We start from the raw sequence: 19,713 nt of genomic DNA on the forward strand, positions 1-19,713 counted from the left end.
TAACAATAGAGGGCCAACACAATGTAGTATAATTGCGTTCTATTTCAGCCTCGTGCGTGGTAACTGGAGGTTATGACAAAACCATCGGTGTCTGGGACATAGAAGAAGCATATCAAAAAATATCCTTAAAGGTACTGAAACAGCTCTTTTTATAAGTTATCTTATTTTTGTCTTTATTGTTTAGAAATATTCATTCAAAGAATATCTGCAAAGAATCTGCAGTGGCCTTGTTGAAAAAGATACAGCTGTATAATTCATGGAGGAAGAGTTAATGAAACAAAAACCCTAACAGGACTAAATTAATTACTTTTTTAAGTGAAGGCAGATATTAGGTATAAAAGTATTATTAGTATTAGGGCAGTTGCTTAACCAGTAATTTATATCTAAGTAGATAAAATTAAGCTAAACTGTAAAGGGATTAAGTTCCTAATACATGCCTATATATGTAGCACTGTATGTAACTGTAAAATAAATTTTAGATTTTTTTTTTTCAGAAATAGATTTTATTTTGAAATTATTTGTTCAGAAGACAATATGAATATCACTGTTCATTTAGTCATATTCGTATTACTTGGTGCTGTAATACATGGGTATTCTCAAACCTAGCTGTTTGTTACACAAAATGCTAGGATATATTTGAATGTTTGTTTTAATAATAAAACTATTTCAGCAATGTTAAAAAAAAGAAAAGAAAAGAAATATTTGTTCAATTTTCATACATCACTTTGTTTCCTTTTATCAAGCCACTCATGTAATAAATTCCAAGTTTTATAGTACAGTACTCCGAATCTTCTTTTCCTTTTAATTCAACAGTCATTTTATCCATTTCAGCGCAATCCAGGATCTTTTTAAATTATTGGAGCGGTGTTCCAATATTTGAGGGGCTGCCACATAAGGGAGGGGTCTGGATATTTTCCAAGGCACCAGAAAGTCAGACAAGGAATAATGGATGGAAACTAAAGAAGGAGAGATTCAACCTCGGAGAGGGGCGGCATACAAATCCAATAAAAAAATAAAATCCTGAAAATAAGGAGGAACTTTCTGGCGGTGAGAGCGATCAACCAATGGAACAGCTTCCTTTCAAAGGTTGTGTGAGCTGCAACCCTTGAGGTTTTCCAAGGGAGATTGGACTGCCATTTGTCTGAAATGGTGTAGGAACTTCTGCTTGAGTGTGTATGGGGGGATGGGGGTGGTTGGGGTTGGACTAGATGACCTCCAAGGTCCCTTCCAACTCTGTTGTCATTAAGAATAGAATAGAATAGAATATAGAAATGGATTGGAATTGGAATTGTAGTTGTAATATGAATAGGAGTAGGAGTAGAAAAGAAAAGAAAAGAAAAGAGAAGAGAGGAGAGGAGAGGAGAGGAGAAGAGTTTAATTGGAAGGGACCTTGGAGGTCTTCTAGTCCAACCCCCTGCAGGAAACACTATGCCCTTTCAGACAAATGGTTATCCAATCTCTTCTTAAAAGCGTCCAGTGTTGGAGCATTCACAACTTCTGGAGGCAAGTTGTTCTACTGATTAATTGTTCTCACTATGAGGAAATTCTCTAGGTTGTTTCTCTCCTTGTAGGTTGGACTAGAAGACTTCCAAGATCCCTTCCAACTCCATCCCTTCCAATTCTATTACAGTGATCCCTTGCTTTTCCCGGGGGATGCATTCCAAGACCACCCGCGAAAAACGAATTTCCGCGAAATATATTTTTTTATGTATATAACCAGTATTTGGACTTTTAAAACCCACCATTTGCATTAAACAGTCATTCTATAATGTTTCTCAGCTGGAACTACATGTGATATCCTGCCAGTTTCTTTTAACAGAGTCCAGTAGTACTGTAGAAGAATTTTATGATTTTTAATGGATTTAAAATTTTTAATAGATTTAAGGGATTGAAGCCCCCTTTGAAAACCCTTGAAGTAGAAAATCCGCGAAAGATGAAGCGCAAAATAGTGAGGGATTATTATTATTATTATTATTATTATTATTATTATTATTATTATTATTATTATTATTATTTATTGGATTTGTATGCCGCCCCTCTCCGCAGACTCGGGGCGGCTAACAACAATGATAAAAAACAACATGTAACAATCCAATTTAATAAAACAACTAAAAACCCTTATTATAAAAATCAAACATACACACAAACATACCATGCATAACTTGTAATGGCCTAGGGGAAGGAATATCCTAACTCCCCCATGCCTGGTGACAAAGGTGGGTCTTGAGTAATTTGCAAAAGACAAGGAGGGTGGAGGCCGTTCTAATCTCTGGGGGGAGTTGATTCCAAAGGGCCGGGGCCGCCACAGAGAAGGCTCTTCCCCTGGGGCCCGCCAAACGACGTTGTTTGGGACCCGGAGAAGGCCAACTGTACTCTGTTTTTATGTAGTTAAAAAAAACCAATAACACCGATTGATCCCTCCTCAATATAGATCATTTGAATGTCCCAATGACCATGTAGCTTGAACGGTGTGTTTCTCCCTCACCTCTTTGCCCAGCATTCGTAGTTGTTTCTGGAAGCAGCCTGCTTCACAAGCTACCGTCTGTCCCACCTTTGGCACGTTCCTAAGCACCAGCAGCAGCTCAGTCATTTGTGAACGCCAAATAGCAATTGAATTGTGGTTGCCAGGCAACTGGAGCATCATTCTTCGGGTGATTCATGATCAACCGTTGTAATTATTTCAGCCATCGCCCGTGACACTCTTGAGGCTGGAATCTGTTAACTCGAAGAAAACAGAATGTTTGTATAAACTAGAGTGGAACAGACTGAAATTCTCAACTGATTATAATTCGTTGTACTGGTACTGGATGAGGGACACTGGGTTCTTTGTGCACTGCTGCTACAACATTAGAAAGGTGTAAAAGATGATAGAATAATCTATATACAGTATTGTGTATAAGGCTGCAAACTAGGAATGGGTGTAAGATTTTGTACCCCTCTGTTCATTTTTTTTTTTGGCTGTTAAAAATCACAATGTGTGAAGACCTGTGGAAAATAAATAAATGTAGAAATATAATAATAATAATAATAATAATAATAATAATAATAACAACAACTACTACTACTACTACTACTACTACTACTACTACTACTACACCTGGGTGAAGGAAACTGCAAAATCTCCCTTCTTTCCCTCCACCTGCAGTGAAGATATTGCAAAATCTCCATTCTCTCCCACTTCTGGGGGAAGGAGATTGCGAAATCTCCATTCCCTCCCACTCCTGGGGGAAGGATACTGCAAAATCTCCATTCTCACCTCACTCCTGCGGTGAAAATACTGCAAAATCTCCATTCCCTCCCACTCCTGGGGGAAGGATACTGCAAAATCTCCATTCCCTCCCACTCCTGGGGGAAGGAGACTGCAAAATCTCTATTCTCTTCTCACTCCTGGGGGAAGGAGACTGCAAAATCTCCATTTTCTCCCCACTCCTGGGGGGGAAGGATATTGCAAAATATCCATTTCCCCCCACATTCTGGGGCCAGCCTGAGGTGGGATTTGCCGGTTCTCCGAACTACTCAAAAATTCCGCTACTAACTCTCAAGAACCTGTGAGGACCTGCTGGATTTCACTCCTGAATGAAAACCTACCAGGTGAATCTTCAACCTGTTCCTCTAAATTAAATTGGCATTCCGACACTTATTTTCTTGGTAGCCTTATAAGCATAGCTAGAAATCTGGCTAAGAATGCACTTTATGTTTATTATGTTTTTGGCAGGGTCACACCGATTGGGTGACAGATGTGGCCATTAGCCAGGACAAGAAGCTTCTTGTATCCTCTTCAAAGGTATTATCTAAAGTTCTCAGACGACGCACTGAAATGTTTCAACACTCACTATAGGACAGTGATGGCGAACCCATGGCATGGGTGCCACAGGCGGCACGCGGAGCCATATCTGCTGGCATGCGAGCCGTTGCCCTAGCTCAGCTCCAACATGCATGTGTGTACTGGCCAGCTGACTTTTGGCTCGCACAGAGGCCCTTGGGGGCGTTTTTGGCTTCCAGAGAGCCTCCAGGAGGATGGGGGAGACCGTTTTTACTCTTCCCCGGCTCCAGGGAAGCCTTTGGAGCCTGGGAAGGGCGAAACAGGAGCCTACTGGGCCCACCAGAAGTTGGGAAACAGGCCATTTCTGTTCTGGTTTCTGATAGAAGTTTAGTAATTGCAAATAACTCTCATTAAATGCATCATTTCATGAATAAAGCAAGTCCGTTTATTTCTCTGCTCTCCTGTACTTCAAACATTCCAGACATCACTCGGTCCGTTATCTCTCCCTTAGCCGCATTTCTCACATTCCTTTTCCTGCTTCACTTAGACAAGTTTTATTTCCTAACTACATAGCTTTAAAAAAGACAGCAGCACTGACTAAATACAATACAAAATACTTTGGCTTACTTTAGTGTGGCGAAAACACCTCCGTATTTCTTTTCAGCAACGCTGAAACTCCACCCTTCTTCTCCACCAGCCCCCTGACGTGCCAATTACCTCACTACAATATTTAACCCATTCCTCTCCTTAATATCTTCTTCCAGACCTTTGCTTTCTATGTTTCTGAATCCTTCTGAATTTAGGATTAACCCAGCGAGCGTCTGATTCTCCCTTACTAGATCCTGAACTCATAGCCCCATCCTGTGGCTGGTCTCCCACCTTACTAGATCCTGAACTCATAGCCCCATCCTGTGGCTGGTCTCCCACCTTACTAGATCCTGAACTCATAGCCCCATCCTGTGGCTGGCCTCCCACCTGTTCTACTACATGTAACCCCGGGCCCCCCACTACTTCATAAACACTATCTGAATCCGAGTCCTCAATATCTTCATCATCCTCCAACTGATCAGGAGTATGTACAACAATTTCCGGCTTTCAGAGGGCCTCCGGGAGGCGCTGGAAGCTGTTTTCACCCTCCTCAAGCATTGAATTATGGGTGTAGGCACTCGCGCATATATGACACTCTTTCCTCACCCAAGGGGAAAAAAGGTTTGCCATCACTGCTATAGGACATTATCTTTATGGGGATGAACCAGAGTTCCAAAATGGTCTTCAAGCTATAAAATGCTCAAAACGTTTTACAGATAATCCTCGACATACCACCACAATTGAGTCCAACAACGTTTCTGTTAGGGCAGACATTGGTTAAGTGAGTCAAGGTATTCTGCAAAGCACATGATGGCGGGACAGAAAACAATGGATGGAAACTAAACGAGCAGAGAAGCAACCTAGAACTAAGGAGGAATTTCCTGGCAGGGGGAAACAATTAATCAGTGGAACTGCCTGCCTCCAGAAGTTGTGAATGCTCTGACAGTGGAAGTTTTTCAGTAGAGACTGGACAATCTTTTATTTGAAAAAGTATAAGGACTCTTGCCTGAACAGAGGTTGGACTAGAACACTGTTTCCCAACCTTCGCAACTTGAAGATATTTGGAGTTCAACTCCCAGAATTCCCCAGCCAGCAAATGCTGGCTGGGGAATTCTGGGAGTTGAAGTCCAGATACCTTCAAGTTGCCAAGGTTGGGAAACACTGGACTAGAAGACCTTCAAGGTCCATTTGTAATGGGGGAAAACAAATTTGCTTAAGCATCACCTGATTCACTTAACAATTACAGTGATTCGCTTACCAACCATTGTAAAAGAAGGTCATAAAAATCAGGGGCAAGTCATATAATAACCACCTTGCTTAGCCACAGAAATTCTGGTCCCCATTGTTATACAGTAGTATGTTGAGGACTACTTTATTGTCTGTTCTTTGGAAGGACAACTGTATATTGAGATAATACAGAAAGCTTGGCATGGGCCTTAGTCAATTAATTTCTTTAGGTTACTAAAGGATTCTTGCAACCAAGGAAACCATGGGGAAAAAACGTGTAGTCAACTCAAAGCCCAAGCATTGTCTGGAAGACCTGCAATTCCGCACATTGATACAAAATTCTCCTAATATTACAGGACAAGACAGTGAGATTATGGGATATTAAAAATGCCAACGAAATCCCCATGGTGATTCAAGCTGTGAAAACCAAAGGCTCCAAAATCTCCCAGGTCAGTATAATTAATAGAAGTGACAGATTTGATGGGATGGAATGGAATGGAATGGAATAGGATAGAATAGAATAGGAGAAGGAGAAGGAGGAGTAGAGTAGAATAGAGGAGAAGAGAATAGGAGAAGGAGTAGAATAGAGGAGAGGAGAGGAGAGGAGAAGAGAAGAGAAAAGAGTAGTAGTAGAATAGAATAGAGTAGAATAGAATAGAATAGAATAGGAGGAGGAGGAGAGTAGAATAGAGGAGAGGAGAGGAGAAAAGAAGAGAAGAGAGGAGAAGAGAACAGGAGGAGAATAGAGTAGAGTAGAGTAGAATAGAATAGAATAGAATAGGAGAAGAAGGAGGAGTAGAATAGAGGAGAGAAGAGAAGAGAAAAGAGTAGTAGTAGAATAGAGTAGAGTAGAATAGAATAGGAGAAGGAAGAGTAGAGTAGAATAGAGGAATGGAGAGGAGAAGAGCGGAGAAGAGAAGATAATAGAAGAGGAGGAGAAGAAGAATAGAGTAGAGTAGAATAGAATAAATAGAATAGAATAGAATAGATATTGAGTAATCATGTGTTGCAACGTAACTGCATATGGATAGTCAGATATTGGGCAATTTTGGGCATGGGGGGGAGCGGTCAGTAGATTGAGTGTGACATGCCGATTACAGTTGAATTTCTTTTACCACCAACATCCAGTGTGAAGCATGTCAAAAATCTTTTCTGATCTTCCGGAACAAAGAAGACGGAATCGAAACCCGGTGTGTGTTTTGTCGACTCGCATCTCCCAGCGAAGTTGTTTTACCGCTGCCCCCCGTTTTGCCTTCGGATCTCTAAAGGATTCAGCAGTGAGCTGATTTTAAAACATGTGTGAATATCGCCGTCTTTCCCGCCAGCCCCTTTCCCGTAGTTTTCCTGTAATGTTAAATAAAAATTTCCACATCGAATTTACCTTCTGCTCCATTTCTGTGGTCAGATTAAGAAGCGGCAAAGACAGAATCACTGAAAGAATTCAATTCGTCCATATAATTGGCAGATACAGGTGGTTCTCAACATAAGACCACAGCCGAGCTCAAAATTTCAGTTGTTAAATGAATGTTATCCTCAGTTATTAATTGGCTTGCCGAAGTTGCTATGCTAGTAACATGATTATGAATTGAATGTCTCTCCATTGACTTTGCTTGTCAGAAGATCTCAAAAGACAATCACCCTGGCTGCAAGGGTCATAGAAACATAGAAACATTGATAGAAACATAGAAGATTGATAGCAGAAAAAGACCTCCTGGTCCATCTAGTCTGCCCTTATACCATTTCCTGTATTTTATCTTAGGATGGATATATGTTTACCCCAGGCATGTTTACAAACTCCCCTCTTCCCTGTCACTCATGCTTCCTTGGTCAGAGGAGGCTTCGTCGGCAGATTCCATTGGGAGCAAAACAGGCCTGCAGCATGTGGATGTCTCCCCCACATCCACCTGCACATTCCTTGGGACAGGAGCTGGGCCAGAGCTAACCACAACAGACTGTATGATGTATTTTCATATGATGCACGCAGATACAAGTATGGTGGCCTTTTGCAATTGACAGATCATGATTTTGTCTATGTTTATTGTTTTCAAATGCTGGCTGAGGTCTTTCGACACAGCACTCAATGTGCCGATTACTACTGGGACTACTGGGACTGGGATTAATACTGTTGTTGTTGTTCTTCTTCTTCTTCTTCTTCTTCTTCTTCTAATAATAATAATAATAATAATAATAATTATTATTATTATTATTATCAATATCATCATCATCATTAATTGATTATGGCCGATTCCAGTGGGTTATTGATAGGGGATTTTCAGATATCATAAATACAGGTGACAGATGTATGAGCCAAATACAAAATACAAAAATGCAGATGTAATAAGGGGAAAACCCCTTATGAATTATAGCACATTTGCGCACCAGCACGGATTCGATCTCATTCAAAATAATAAATTGCTTTATAGAATTTGAATACATTTAGTTCACAGCAGGGGGGGAAAATGAGTGTAGATTCAGCCCGGGCCTTTTAAAGATACCTGCATAATGGGATAAACCTTGAACTAATGTAAGAGCTTAAAGTGCTATGTTGTGTAAATGAAATTGCTCCTAATCCTACCCTATGTTTCTTCCCCCAAGATAAATTATACGGCACTGTAATAAAATGTCACTTTTTATTAGGGAAAAAAATGCACGTCACAGAACCCTGTGATGCGAACACTTCAATAAATGTAACGGTGCTTTAATAAAAGCATTTTAAATGCATTATATGTCATTCTGGGCTTTCCTTTTCATAATATTATAAAGCCGTGATGTATTCTTCCTGGAGTTCATTTTCCTGGTAATTATTATTGAACTGAATAATTCATAGATTTAGGGAAAAAGTCGGCCCAGATTTAATTAAACATTACTTTTCACTACAGGCAGTATTGTTTTTCCTTATTCTCGATTTCCCCCAAGAATAGGATTAGACTTGAAGGCGAAAGCTAGCTGTTGAACGGAATTTTATCTGACAACATAACACCCCGTGCATTTATTTATGCATGCATTAAACAGATTTTTATAGTTTCCCAATTTGCACCACGTAATTCCAGGCAGCCCAAGATATCTATTGTTAAGCGAGACATTTGTTAAGCGCGTTGGGCCCAGTTTTACAACTTTTCTTGCCTCTGTTCTTATTTCTATTTATTTATTAATTGGATTTGTATGCCGCCCCTCTCTGAAGATTCTGGGCGGCTCACAACATCCAGTGTTCCCTTGACTTTCGCGGGTCCGACATTCGCCAAAAGTCTATACCACGGTTTTTCAAAAAATATTAATTAAAAAATACTTCGTGGTTTTTTTTCTATACCATGGTTTTTCCCGCCGGATGATGTCATACGTCATTGCCAAACTTTCATCCGCCTTTAATAAATATATTTTTTTAACAAACTTTGATAAATAAACATGGTGAGTAATAATCTAAATGGTTGCTAAGGGAATGGGAAATTGTAATTTAGGGGTTTAAAGTGTTAAGGGAAGGCTTGTAATACTGTTCATAGACAAAAATAGTGTATTTACTTCCGCATCTCTACTTCGCGGAAATTCGACTTTTGCAGGTGGTCTTGGAATGCATCCCCCGCGAAAGACAAGGGAACACTGCATATAAAAACATAATAATACATCTAATCCAATTAATATAATTTTAAAAAACCCCTAAAATAATTTAAAGCATTCAGTAGGACTCACTCTATACAGACTAAAAAAAAACACTCATTGGTCAGGGGAAAGATCTAATGATTCCAGGCCTGGCGACAAACATGAGTCTTTAAACTCTTTCGGAAGGCGAAGAGGGTGGGGGCAGTGCGAATCTCTCGGGGGAGCTGATTCCAGAGGGCCGGGCCCACCACAGAGAAGGCTCTTCCCCTAGGCTGATAAAACCCTGAGGAGACCAACTCTGTAGGACCTTAAGCGAATCACTGCAGTGGATAAGTTAGTGGTTCAGTTGTTAGGGGAATCTGGCTTCTCCATTGACAATTTTTGCTGATTTTTTGCTCCTGCGCATGTGCGTTGCAAGGTCGCAAACATGATCTTGGGATCATAGAACCGTCATAAATATGAGTCAGTGGCCAAGTGGCTGAATTTTGATCACTGACCTCGGGGATGCCGAGGTGGTCACAACTGTGAAAAAGCGGACATCAGTCACTTTTCTTAATGCCGTCGTAACTTTGGACAGTAACCAAAGGGGCTGATGTAAGTGGAGGACCAGGCTGTGCAGCATTTAAGAAACCCGCAATTTAACACATGTATGCTCAGTCCAGAGATGGTCTGCTACCAGAATGGTCAGGTGCGCTCCGGTAGCAATTTTTGGGATGCGCATATGCGCCCCATGTGAGATGATGATGATGATGATGATGATTATTATTATTATTATTATTATTATTATTATTATAATATTCACAAAAAAGAGTAGTACAAAATGAGATTGATATGCTGCATTTTGTATCACAATATCATAATATTAGTTTTTAAAAAAATATTATTATTATCATTATCATTATTTTCTTCACAAAAACAGCAATACACAGCAAATGAGATTGATATGCTGCACTTTGTATCACAATATCATGTATTAGTTGTTGTTATTATTATTATTTTATTCACAAAAAAAGCAATATCAGCAAATGAGATTGATATGCTGCATTTTGTATCACATTATCACAATATTAGTTGTTTATTATTATTATTATTATTAATTTATTATTTTATTCACAAAAAACAGCAATACACAGCAAATGAGATTGATATGCTGCATTTTGTATCACAATATTCTATTAGTTGATGTTGTTGTTATAATAATAATAATAATAACAACTATTATTGTTGTAGTTCTTGTTATTATTATTTTATTCACAAAAAACAACAATACACAGCAAATGAGATTGATATGCTGCATTTTGTATCACAATATTCTATTAGTTGATGTTGTTGTTATAATAATAATAACAACTATTATTGTTTTTGTTCTTGTTATTATTATTTTATTCACAAAAAACAATACACAGCAAATGAGATTGATATGCTGCATTTTGTATCACAATATCATATATTAGTTGTTGTTATCGTTATTATTATTATTATTATTATTATTATTATTATTATTATTATTATTATTATAAGTGACACCTCCACTCCCAGCCTCTTATGCTGAAAGAAAGTAGAGGAATGCAGGGTTTTGTTTTTTTAAAAAAAATATTTTAAATTCAAAGTAAAATATCCAGGTGGCTCCCTGGAGCTGAGATCTCTTATTCGCTCCTGGATATTTCGAAGGGCCTAATATTTGTCCCCCTCCCAGGAGCATTTTGCAGTCACGGGTAACTAAACGCCTGAAAAAGGCAAAAAAAACCCGCCCCCAACTCTGCTTGCTCCTCCTCTTTCCAGCCCCTTTTGTTCCGCGTTTCCCTCCAGCGACGCGCTTTCCCCGCTCAGACACATGAAGCCTGATCTGCGCCTGTGCTCAGCAGCCGGCGCCGTGGCTTAGTTGGTTAAAGCGCCTGTCTAGTAAACAGGAGATCCTGGGTTCGAATCCCAGCGGTGCCTCTGGAGCGGAGACTTCCGTTTTGCGTTAGAAATATAAATATATTTTATTGTGCCTTTTTTATTGTCTTCCTTCGTTTGCGGGGACCTGCAGGAAAGGGGTCGCTTTTTTAAAAGAAAATAAAAATAAAGGCCGTTCCATGTTTTATTCCCCCCGGTTTCTGTCCCCTACAGGTTTTAAAGGGCCGGATAGAGACCATTTTTCTTAAGTTCCCTTTCTGCACAACTTTTAAGAAGACTAGAAACCCCCAGAAATATATGCAAATTGGGAAGCAGGGAGGGGAGGAAAGAAATAGGGAGGGAGAGGATAAGGGAGGGAGAGAAAAAGAGAGAGAGAAAGAAAAAAAAGAAGAGGGAAAGAAAAAATGGCTAGGGAGAATTTGGAAGGAGGGTGGGAGGAAGAGAGGAAGGGAGAAAGAAAGAAAGAAAAAAGAAGGAAAGAAAGAGAAAGAAAAGAAGGAAGGAAGGGAAGGAAGGAAAGAAAAGAAAGAAAGAAAGAAAGTAAAAAGAAAGAAAGAAAGAAAGGGAGGAAGGAAGGAAGGAACAAAGGAAAGAAAGAAAGAAAAAGAAAAGAAGAAGGGGAGGAAGGGAGGAAGGGAGAGAAGAAATGGGCAGGGAATGAGGAAGAAGAGAAGAGAGAAAAAAGGGAGGAAGGAAGGGAAAAAGAAAGAGAAAAAGAAAAAGGGAAAAGAGAGAAAGAAAGAGAAGATAAAGATAAAGAGTAAAAGAAAAAGAAAGAGGGAGAATAGGGAGGGAAGAAATGTAGAGGTAGGGAGGAAGAGCGTAAGGAAGAAAGAGAGAGAGAGAGAGAAAGAAGGAAGGAACGAAGAGAGAGGGAGGGAAGAAATGGGGAGGAATGAGGAAGAAAGAAAGAAGGAAAGAAAGAAAGAAAGAAAGAGAGAGAGAAAGAAAGAAAGAAAGAAAGAAAGAAAGAAAGAAGGAGAATAGAGAGGGGAGAAATGTAGAGGGAGGGAGGAAGAGAGGAAGAAAGGAAGGAGAAAGAGAAAGAAAGAAGAGGGAGGGAAGAGGAAGGAAGGAAGGAAGGAAGGAAAGAAAAAGGAAAGAAGGAAGGGTTAGAATTAGGGGAAAATGTGTTGCAGCTTTCTTCTCCAAAGAAGCAGCAAAAGTCTATGAGTTGCATTCAAAACCCAAGAGAATATTCGGAAATTACTACCAATGCTTTCAGTATTTGACCTGCTGAAACATGATGAAATTTTCTTACTCTTTTCAAATCAAATGACATGCAGGATTTTTTTTTTTTTAAAAAGGAACGTTTGGGTGGAACAGAGCCAATTCACAGAAAAACATCCCATTACAAAGGCAGCGTTTTTAATGCCGAAAAATTCCCGAAGCGAACATGCCGAACTGTTCCCGAAGAAGCAAGATGCACGCCATAAGGTGCCCCACTCCCATTATGAAAATATTTCAGAACAAATCTGCTTCTTTTTCTCCTTCCTGTCTTTTTCTACCTGCTTAGCCCATCCCTCTCTGCCTCTGCTGTCCAAAGGATTTTTCTATCTGTTTTTCGGGGAGGAATTTACAGCAGCCGGTTCTATGGGTTTGGCTGGTGGGAAAACAAATCCAAAAAACTGCCTCCTTCCTGTGCAGTTAAAAGAGAAACATTAGGACAGGGGTCGGAAGACACACTGGTGCACTTATGCACACCCTTTACAGACCAATCCTTGAATAGGAGGTCATCTGTCTGGAACCCACACTGCATTTCGGACACAAATATATTAGAAAGTGTCCAGAGATACTTTACGAGAAGAGCCCTCCACTCCATCACTCCCTACGCAACTAGACTTACAATCCTAGGCTTAGAAAGCTTAGAACTACGTCGCCTTAAACACGACCTAAGCATAGCCCATAAAATCAACTGCTACAACGTCCTTCCTGTCAACGACTACTTCAGCTTCAACCACAACAACACACGGGCACACAACAGATACAAACTTAAAGTAAACTGCTCCAAACTCAACTGCGGGAAATACGACTTTAGTAACCGAGTAGTTGATGCATGGAACTCACTACCTGACTCTGTAGTATCGTCACCTAACCTCCAAAACTTTACCCTTAGACTCTCCATAGAAACATAGACGATTGATGGCAGAAAAAGACCTCATGGTCCATCTAGTTTGCCCTTATACCATTTCCTGTATTTTATCTTAGGATGGATTATATGGTTATCCCAGGCATGTTTAAATTCAGTTACTGTGGATTTACCAACCATGTCTGCTGGAAGTTTGTTCCAAGCATCTATTACTCTTTCAGTAAAATAATATTTTCTCACGTTACTTCTAATCTTTTCCCCAACTAACCTCAGATTGTGCCCCCTTGTTTTTGTGTTCACTTTCCTATTAACAACACTTCTCTCCTGAATCTTATTTAACACTTTAACATATTTAAATGTTAACCCTTTAACCCTTTAACATATGTAAATGTTTCAATCATGTCCCCCCTTTCCTTTCTGTCCTCCAGACTATATAGATATTCCTAAGAGGTCAGTAAGGGACGTGCATAAGTGCACCAGCGTGCCTACTTCCCCCTGACCTAATGTTTCTCTTTTACTAATATCATATCTATAAACGTTATTATATCTTTGTATACTACCAATACGTACTTGACAAAAAAAAAAGTTAAGTGAAAACTTAATTGCAGAAAAAACAATTGCTGCCAATCTGCCTTCCATTGAGGACCTGTATACTGCACGAGTCAAAAAGAGGGCGGGTAAAATATTTACTGACCCCTCGCATCCTGGACACAAATTGTTTCAACTCCTACCCTCAAAACATCGCTACAGAGCACTGCACACCAAGACAACTAGACACAAGAACAGTTTTTTCCCGAACGCCATCACTCTACTAAACAAATAATTCCCTCAAAACTGTCAGACTTTCTACTAAATCTGCACTTCTATTCTACTAGTTTTTCTCATCATTCCTTTCACCCATTTCTTCCCATGTTGACTGTATGACTGTAACTTGTTGCTTATATCCTAAGGTTTTTATTAATATTGCTTCTTCATTGCTTATTTGACCCCTATGACAATTATTAAGTGTTGTATCACATGATTCTTGACAAATGTATATTTTATTTTATGTACGTTGAGAGCATATGCACCAAGACAAATTCCTTGTGTGTCCAATCACACTTGGCCAATAAAAATTCTATTCTATTCTATTCTATTCTATTCTATTCTATTCTAATGCCCTAGAGAAGGCTGAGAAAGGTGGAAAGGTAAAGAAGAGGACTATGGAGATCCTTCATCATCCAGGTCATAGTTGTCTTATTAATGGTCCAGCTTCATTTTGAAAAAGCATCCTTGAGATACGGAAGAGGAAGACAGCCAGCAGCAAGATGAATAGACTCAGTTACCGTGGCGATGGGAGCCTCATCAGAAGAGCAGAAGGACCATATTAGGGACAGATCGTCATTGAAGAAATCCATCTAGGCGGTTGCTTAAGAGTTGGCAAGGACTTGATGGCAGATCATCACTCAAGATCCGCTCCAGAGGCCTTACGTCTTCCGTTTTAACTCCTATGGGATTGAATCTTGGCACCGAAATGAGATCCCAGCCAGCCTTATGATGACTCCTGGCGGTGCGACAGAATTCGCTGATTGCAAAAGTAAGATGAAAAATACTGAGACAGTCGGTTCTTTTAAGCTCTTTTTATTTGTAAAGGACAGGAAAGCTCTTTTTGTAAGTGACTTCAAGTAAGAACGCGACTGGAATAAACAATGCCAGTGCGCTCCTTTTATACTTTATGTTTCCCGCTAAAATCCTACTGTCAAACTCTTAGCCAATCAGAACGCACCAACCATTCAACTATTTACATTTACCTCAGCGCATATTTAACATACGACATAGGAGAGGTTTCGTAGAATTGCCTAATATAAGGCATCTCCCGAAAGCAAGACGTTTCGTTTCGTAGCATTCCCGAACAGAACATATATAACATATATTTGATGAAAGTATAATTGTTGTACATGGAAATAATGGTACGGTAGTAGTAAGAAATTCTTGATAGGATTCACAGTTTGTCTGGTTATGCTGGTTTGTGATGACAACTACTGTATAGTATATAATAAATGTTCAAATTTTTTTGTTCAGCAATAAATGTGAATTCTTCTTCACTGAAAATTAATAAGACATCCCCTGAAAATGAGACCTTAGCTTTCGTTAGCGTGCTGCTAACTTCACACAATTAGGCTTGCCGCAGAGGGGAGGGAAGGGTGTGGCCCTATGACGCGGGCAATGAGCAGACTGAATAATGCTTTATAAAGGTGATTGTCTCCCATGGCATTTTAATACTCTGACGAAGTTAGCAGCACGCTAACGAAAGCTAAGTGGTTTTATTAAAGTTTCTATGTTCCGGTGATCGAGATGGCTGCTGCCTCATCATTCACACACAGCAACCGGTGAGGTCCCACGGAGTCAGCCTTCTCCAGGTCTCATCAACTAGATAATGTCGCTTGGCGGGGCCTAGGGGAAGAGCCTTCTCTGTGGGGGCCCCAGCCTGCTAGAATCAACCCCCCGCCAGAGATTTGCATTACCCCCACCCTCCTCGCCTTTCACAAGAGTCTTAAGATTGATGTGGGATATTAAATTGATGCTACCGTTGGTTCAGCTGTCATCTGGAATATCAAAAGAAAAAAAATACCAGCGACCGGTTAGGTCCTACAGAGTTGGCCTTCTCCGGGTCCTGTCGCCTAAACAATGCTGTCTGGCGGGACCCAGGGGAGAGCCTTCTCTGTGGTGGCCCCGACCCTCTGGAACCAGCTCCTCCTGGTGATTAGAATTGCCCCCACCCTCCTTGCCTTTCGTAAACTTCTTAAAACCCACCTCTGCCATCATGCTTGGGGGAATTGAGACACCTCCCCCAGGCCTATACAGTTTATGCATAGTTATGTTTGTGTGTATGTTCTTTGCTTTTTAATAAGGGTTTTTTAGTGATTTTAAATTGTTAGATTTGTTATACATTGTTTTATTGTTGTTGTGAGCCGCCCCGAGTCTACGGAGAGGGGCGACATACAAATCTAACAAATAGATAGATAGATAGATAGATAGATAGATAGATAGATAGATAGATAGTTGTGGAAAAGGCTTAAAGTTAACACAGGAATCCTATTAAAAAATAATAATAAATGAGGCATAAACGTCCAGCAGACGTGGTTGGTAAATCCACAGTAACTGAATTTAAACATGCCTGGGATAAACATATATCCATCCTAAGATAAAATACAGGAAATAGTATAAGGGCAGACTAGATGGACCATGAGGTCTTTTTCTGCCATCAATCTTCCATGTTTCTATGTTTCTAACTGGATTGAATTAGAATAAATAGACAAACTGAAATACGGCTCTAATGAAAGAGGGAAAGAATATTTGTTTTCTTCTGTTTTGCTGTTCAAACTCCCTTTGTTGTCTTTGTTTTCTTTGCTACTGTTCATTTTGTACTAAGGGTAAAGAACATGTTCCACTAAAAATACATGGTTTGCTCTTCACAATGGTTTCGGGGATGATAGCATTGCCATCAGCTAAACAAGGCTAACTCTTGTTAAGCATTTTCCCACTGGATTCTAAGGAGAGCCTTTAACAAGGGCTTTTCAAAGCAAATGAATGTAACATGCTTGAAGGGAGCAATTCGGCAGAGCTGTGCATCTTGCTTATGTGGCTGAAAGAGACACCAAACATCCAAGGTTACATGGGAATTACCCTGAGCCATGAAATGCACCTTTTTCTTTTTACAAAAAGTTTTATTTTATTATAAACATACAACAACCAACATAAACAAAATTATAAAAATATTGGACAATGTGTGGCAGTCCTGTTTCTTATTTTCTATAATGGTATTACAGCCGCCTCGATTTTTCGGAGAAGGGCAGCATACAAATCTAATTAACAACAACAACAACAACAACAACAACAATAATATTTTCTATATTACCATCATTTAATATTTCTAATACTACATTGCTCAAAAAAATAAAGGGAACACTCAAAGAACACATCCTAGATCTGAATGAATGAAATATTCTCATTGAATACTTTGTTCTGTACAAAGTCGAATGTGCTGACAACATGCGAAATTGATTGTCAATCAGTGTTGCTTCCTAAGTGGACAGTTTGATGTCACAGAAAGCTGTCTATCATTTGTCCTTTTTGCGGCTATTCAAATAATGTGACTTAATCAACTGAAAAGGAGCCCAAGCACCTATTTGAAAACTTATCTTGGTTGGTAAGCCACTCCCATCCAGCCACATGACCTTTAAGCCACCCCATCACATGATTGTCAAGCCACTCCCACCTGGTCACATGGCCGGCAAGCCACTCCTACCTGGTCATATATTTTTTTAACCAAATCTGCACTTCTATTTCTACTAGTTTTTCTCATCACTCCTATCATCCTTTTCCTCCCACTTAGGACTGTATGACTGTAATTTGTTGCTTGTATCCTAAGATTTTTATTAATATTGTTTCTTCATTGCTTATTCATTCATTCATTCATTCATTCATTCATTCATTCATTCATTCATTTATTAGATTTGTATGCCGCCCCTCTCCGAAGACTCGGGGCGGCTAACAACAATATAAAAAGACAATGTAAACAAATCTAATATTAAAAATAGTCTTAAAAACCCCAATTTAAAGAACCACTCATACATACAAGCATACCATGTATAAATTCTATACGCCTAGGGGGAAAGGGAAATTTCAATTCTCCCATGCCTGATAACAGATGTGGGTTTTAAGGAGCTTGCGAAAGGCAAGGAGGGTGGGGGCAACTCTGATATCTCTGATTATTTGGCCCCTATGACATTCATTAAGTGTTGTACTACATAATTCTTGACAAATGTATCTTTTTCTTTTATTTAGGCTGAGAGCATCTGCACCAAGACAAATTCCTTGTGTGTCCAATCACACTTGGCCAATAAAAAATTCTATTCTATTCTATTCACAGGACCATCAAGCCACACCCACACAATAAGCCACGCCCACAGCATGGCAGTAAACATTTTGGCAGCCCATCACTGGGTGGTATTTACCGGTTCTCCGAACTACTTAAAATTTCCGTTACTGGTTTTCCAGACCTGAAACCCACCACTGACTTAAATGGATCCCTGCAAAGCAATTTTGCTGAATCCTTTTGCAGCTGACCTTACACGAACTTCAGCAGAACACGATGTGGAAGTGGATCAGGTTGTAAACCTTTTTTGCCTTCTAAATAATTCAGCTGCAACAATAAAGATTCAGCTGAAAGGACTGGAATATTTGGCTTGCAATTTTTCAAGCTGAAATTCAAGACCTGCTTTGAGAGACATGTTTTTTTTTAAAAAAAAGAACAAACAAACAAACAAATAAATAAAGACCAGGACTGCATTAATACATATTTTACTAGGTATTTCTATCACTCCAGTTACGAGGGTGTAATTTTAAACCTTGCCACTTCAAATGTAGGCAGCAATGATTTTAAGAGTCACAACGGCATAACGACATTGCAAAAGAGCTCTTTCAATGGGGAAACACATAGATTTCAGGGAAGGGTTCTGTTGAATTATTGTAATCCATAAAATGCTTCTGTGTTCTGCAGTTTCACTTCCTTCTTTTGGACTTCTGTTGAAGATGCTTGGCTTCTTTAAAATCTAAAGAATATTCTTCCAATGAAATCTCTTTGAAAATATGGGCAAGAGCTCCACAAACACCAATGCGCTACCTTTGAAGTGTTCGGAAACTTCAGATCGTGCAGAATGCAGCTGTGAGAGCAATCATGGGCTTTCACAAATATGCCCATGTTACACCAACACTCCGCTGTCTGCATTGGTTGCCGATCAGTTTCCGGTCACAATTCAAAGTGTTGGTTATGACCTATAAAGCCCTTCATGGCACCGGACCAGATTATCTCCGGGACCGCCTTCTGCTGCACGAATCACAGCGACCGGTTAGGTCCCACAGAGTGGGTCTTCTCCGGGTCCCATAGACTAAACAATACCACTTGGCGGGACCCAGGGGAAGAGCCTTCTCTGTGGGACCTAACCGGTCGCTGTGATTCGTGCAGCAGAAGGCGGTCCCGGAGATAATCTGGTTCCTCTGGAACCAACTCCCCCCAGAGATTAGAATTGCCCCCACCCTCCTTGCCTTTCGTAAGCTACTTAAAACCCACCTCTGCCACCAGGCATGGGGGAATTGAGATACTCCTTTACAATTTTATGCATGGTATGTCTGTATGTATGTTTGGGTTTTTTATAACAATGGGTTTTAATTGTTTTTAGTATTGGATTATTATTATATGCTGTCTTATTATTGCTGTTAGCCACCCTGAGTCTCCAGAGAGGGGCGGCATACAAATCCAATCAATCAATCAATCAATCAATCAATAAATATGCCCATCCTAAATTGGGAATGAAATAAATCCAATGGATGCTTAGATCACAGTTCCCCCAAGGCCTGGCCAGCAAGACCAATGGCCAGTTCTTATAGAAGTGATGAAATGGAGGTAGTCCTTGAGCTTACGGCCCATAACTGAGCCTCAAATTTCTGTTATGTAATTGAGATGGTTGTTAAGTGAATTTTGCCCTGTTTTGCAACCTTTCTCGCCTTAGTT

General features: G+C 39.9%; 1 protein-coding gene and 1 non-coding gene across 2 annotated transcripts in view; both read left to right on the forward strand.

Moving 5' to 3' along the window:
* The window catches only part of WDR88 (WD repeat domain 88), a 20,745-nt gene extending 13,794 nt beyond the window's left edge, over positions 1-6,951 (forward strand). The window contains 5 exon segments of the mRNA XM_070761629.1: positions 49-131; positions 3,716-3,784; positions 5,935-6,027; positions 6,707-6,826; positions 6,828-6,951. Coding sequence (XP_070617730.1) covers positions 49-131; positions 3,716-3,784; positions 5,935-6,027; positions 6,707-6,826; positions 6,828-6,881 — 419 coding nt within the window. The 3' untranslated portion in view covers positions 6,882-6,951.
* Positions 6,952-11,039: 4,088 nt separating this feature from the next.
* On the forward strand, positions 11,040-11,113 carry TRNAT-AGU (transfer RNA threonine (anticodon AGU)). The gene has a single exon. It is a non-coding gene; the product is annotated as a tRNA-Thr (tRNA).
* The last annotated feature ends 8,600 nt before the right edge of the window (positions 11,114-19,713 follow it).

Source organism: Erythrolamprus reginae, chromosome 9, assembly GCF_031021105.1.
Source record: "Erythrolamprus reginae isolate rEryReg1 chromosome 9, rEryReg1.hap1, whole genome shotgun sequence".
Classification (NCBI taxonomy): Eukaryota; Metazoa; Chordata; class Lepidosauria; order Squamata; family Dipsadidae; genus Erythrolamprus; species Erythrolamprus reginae.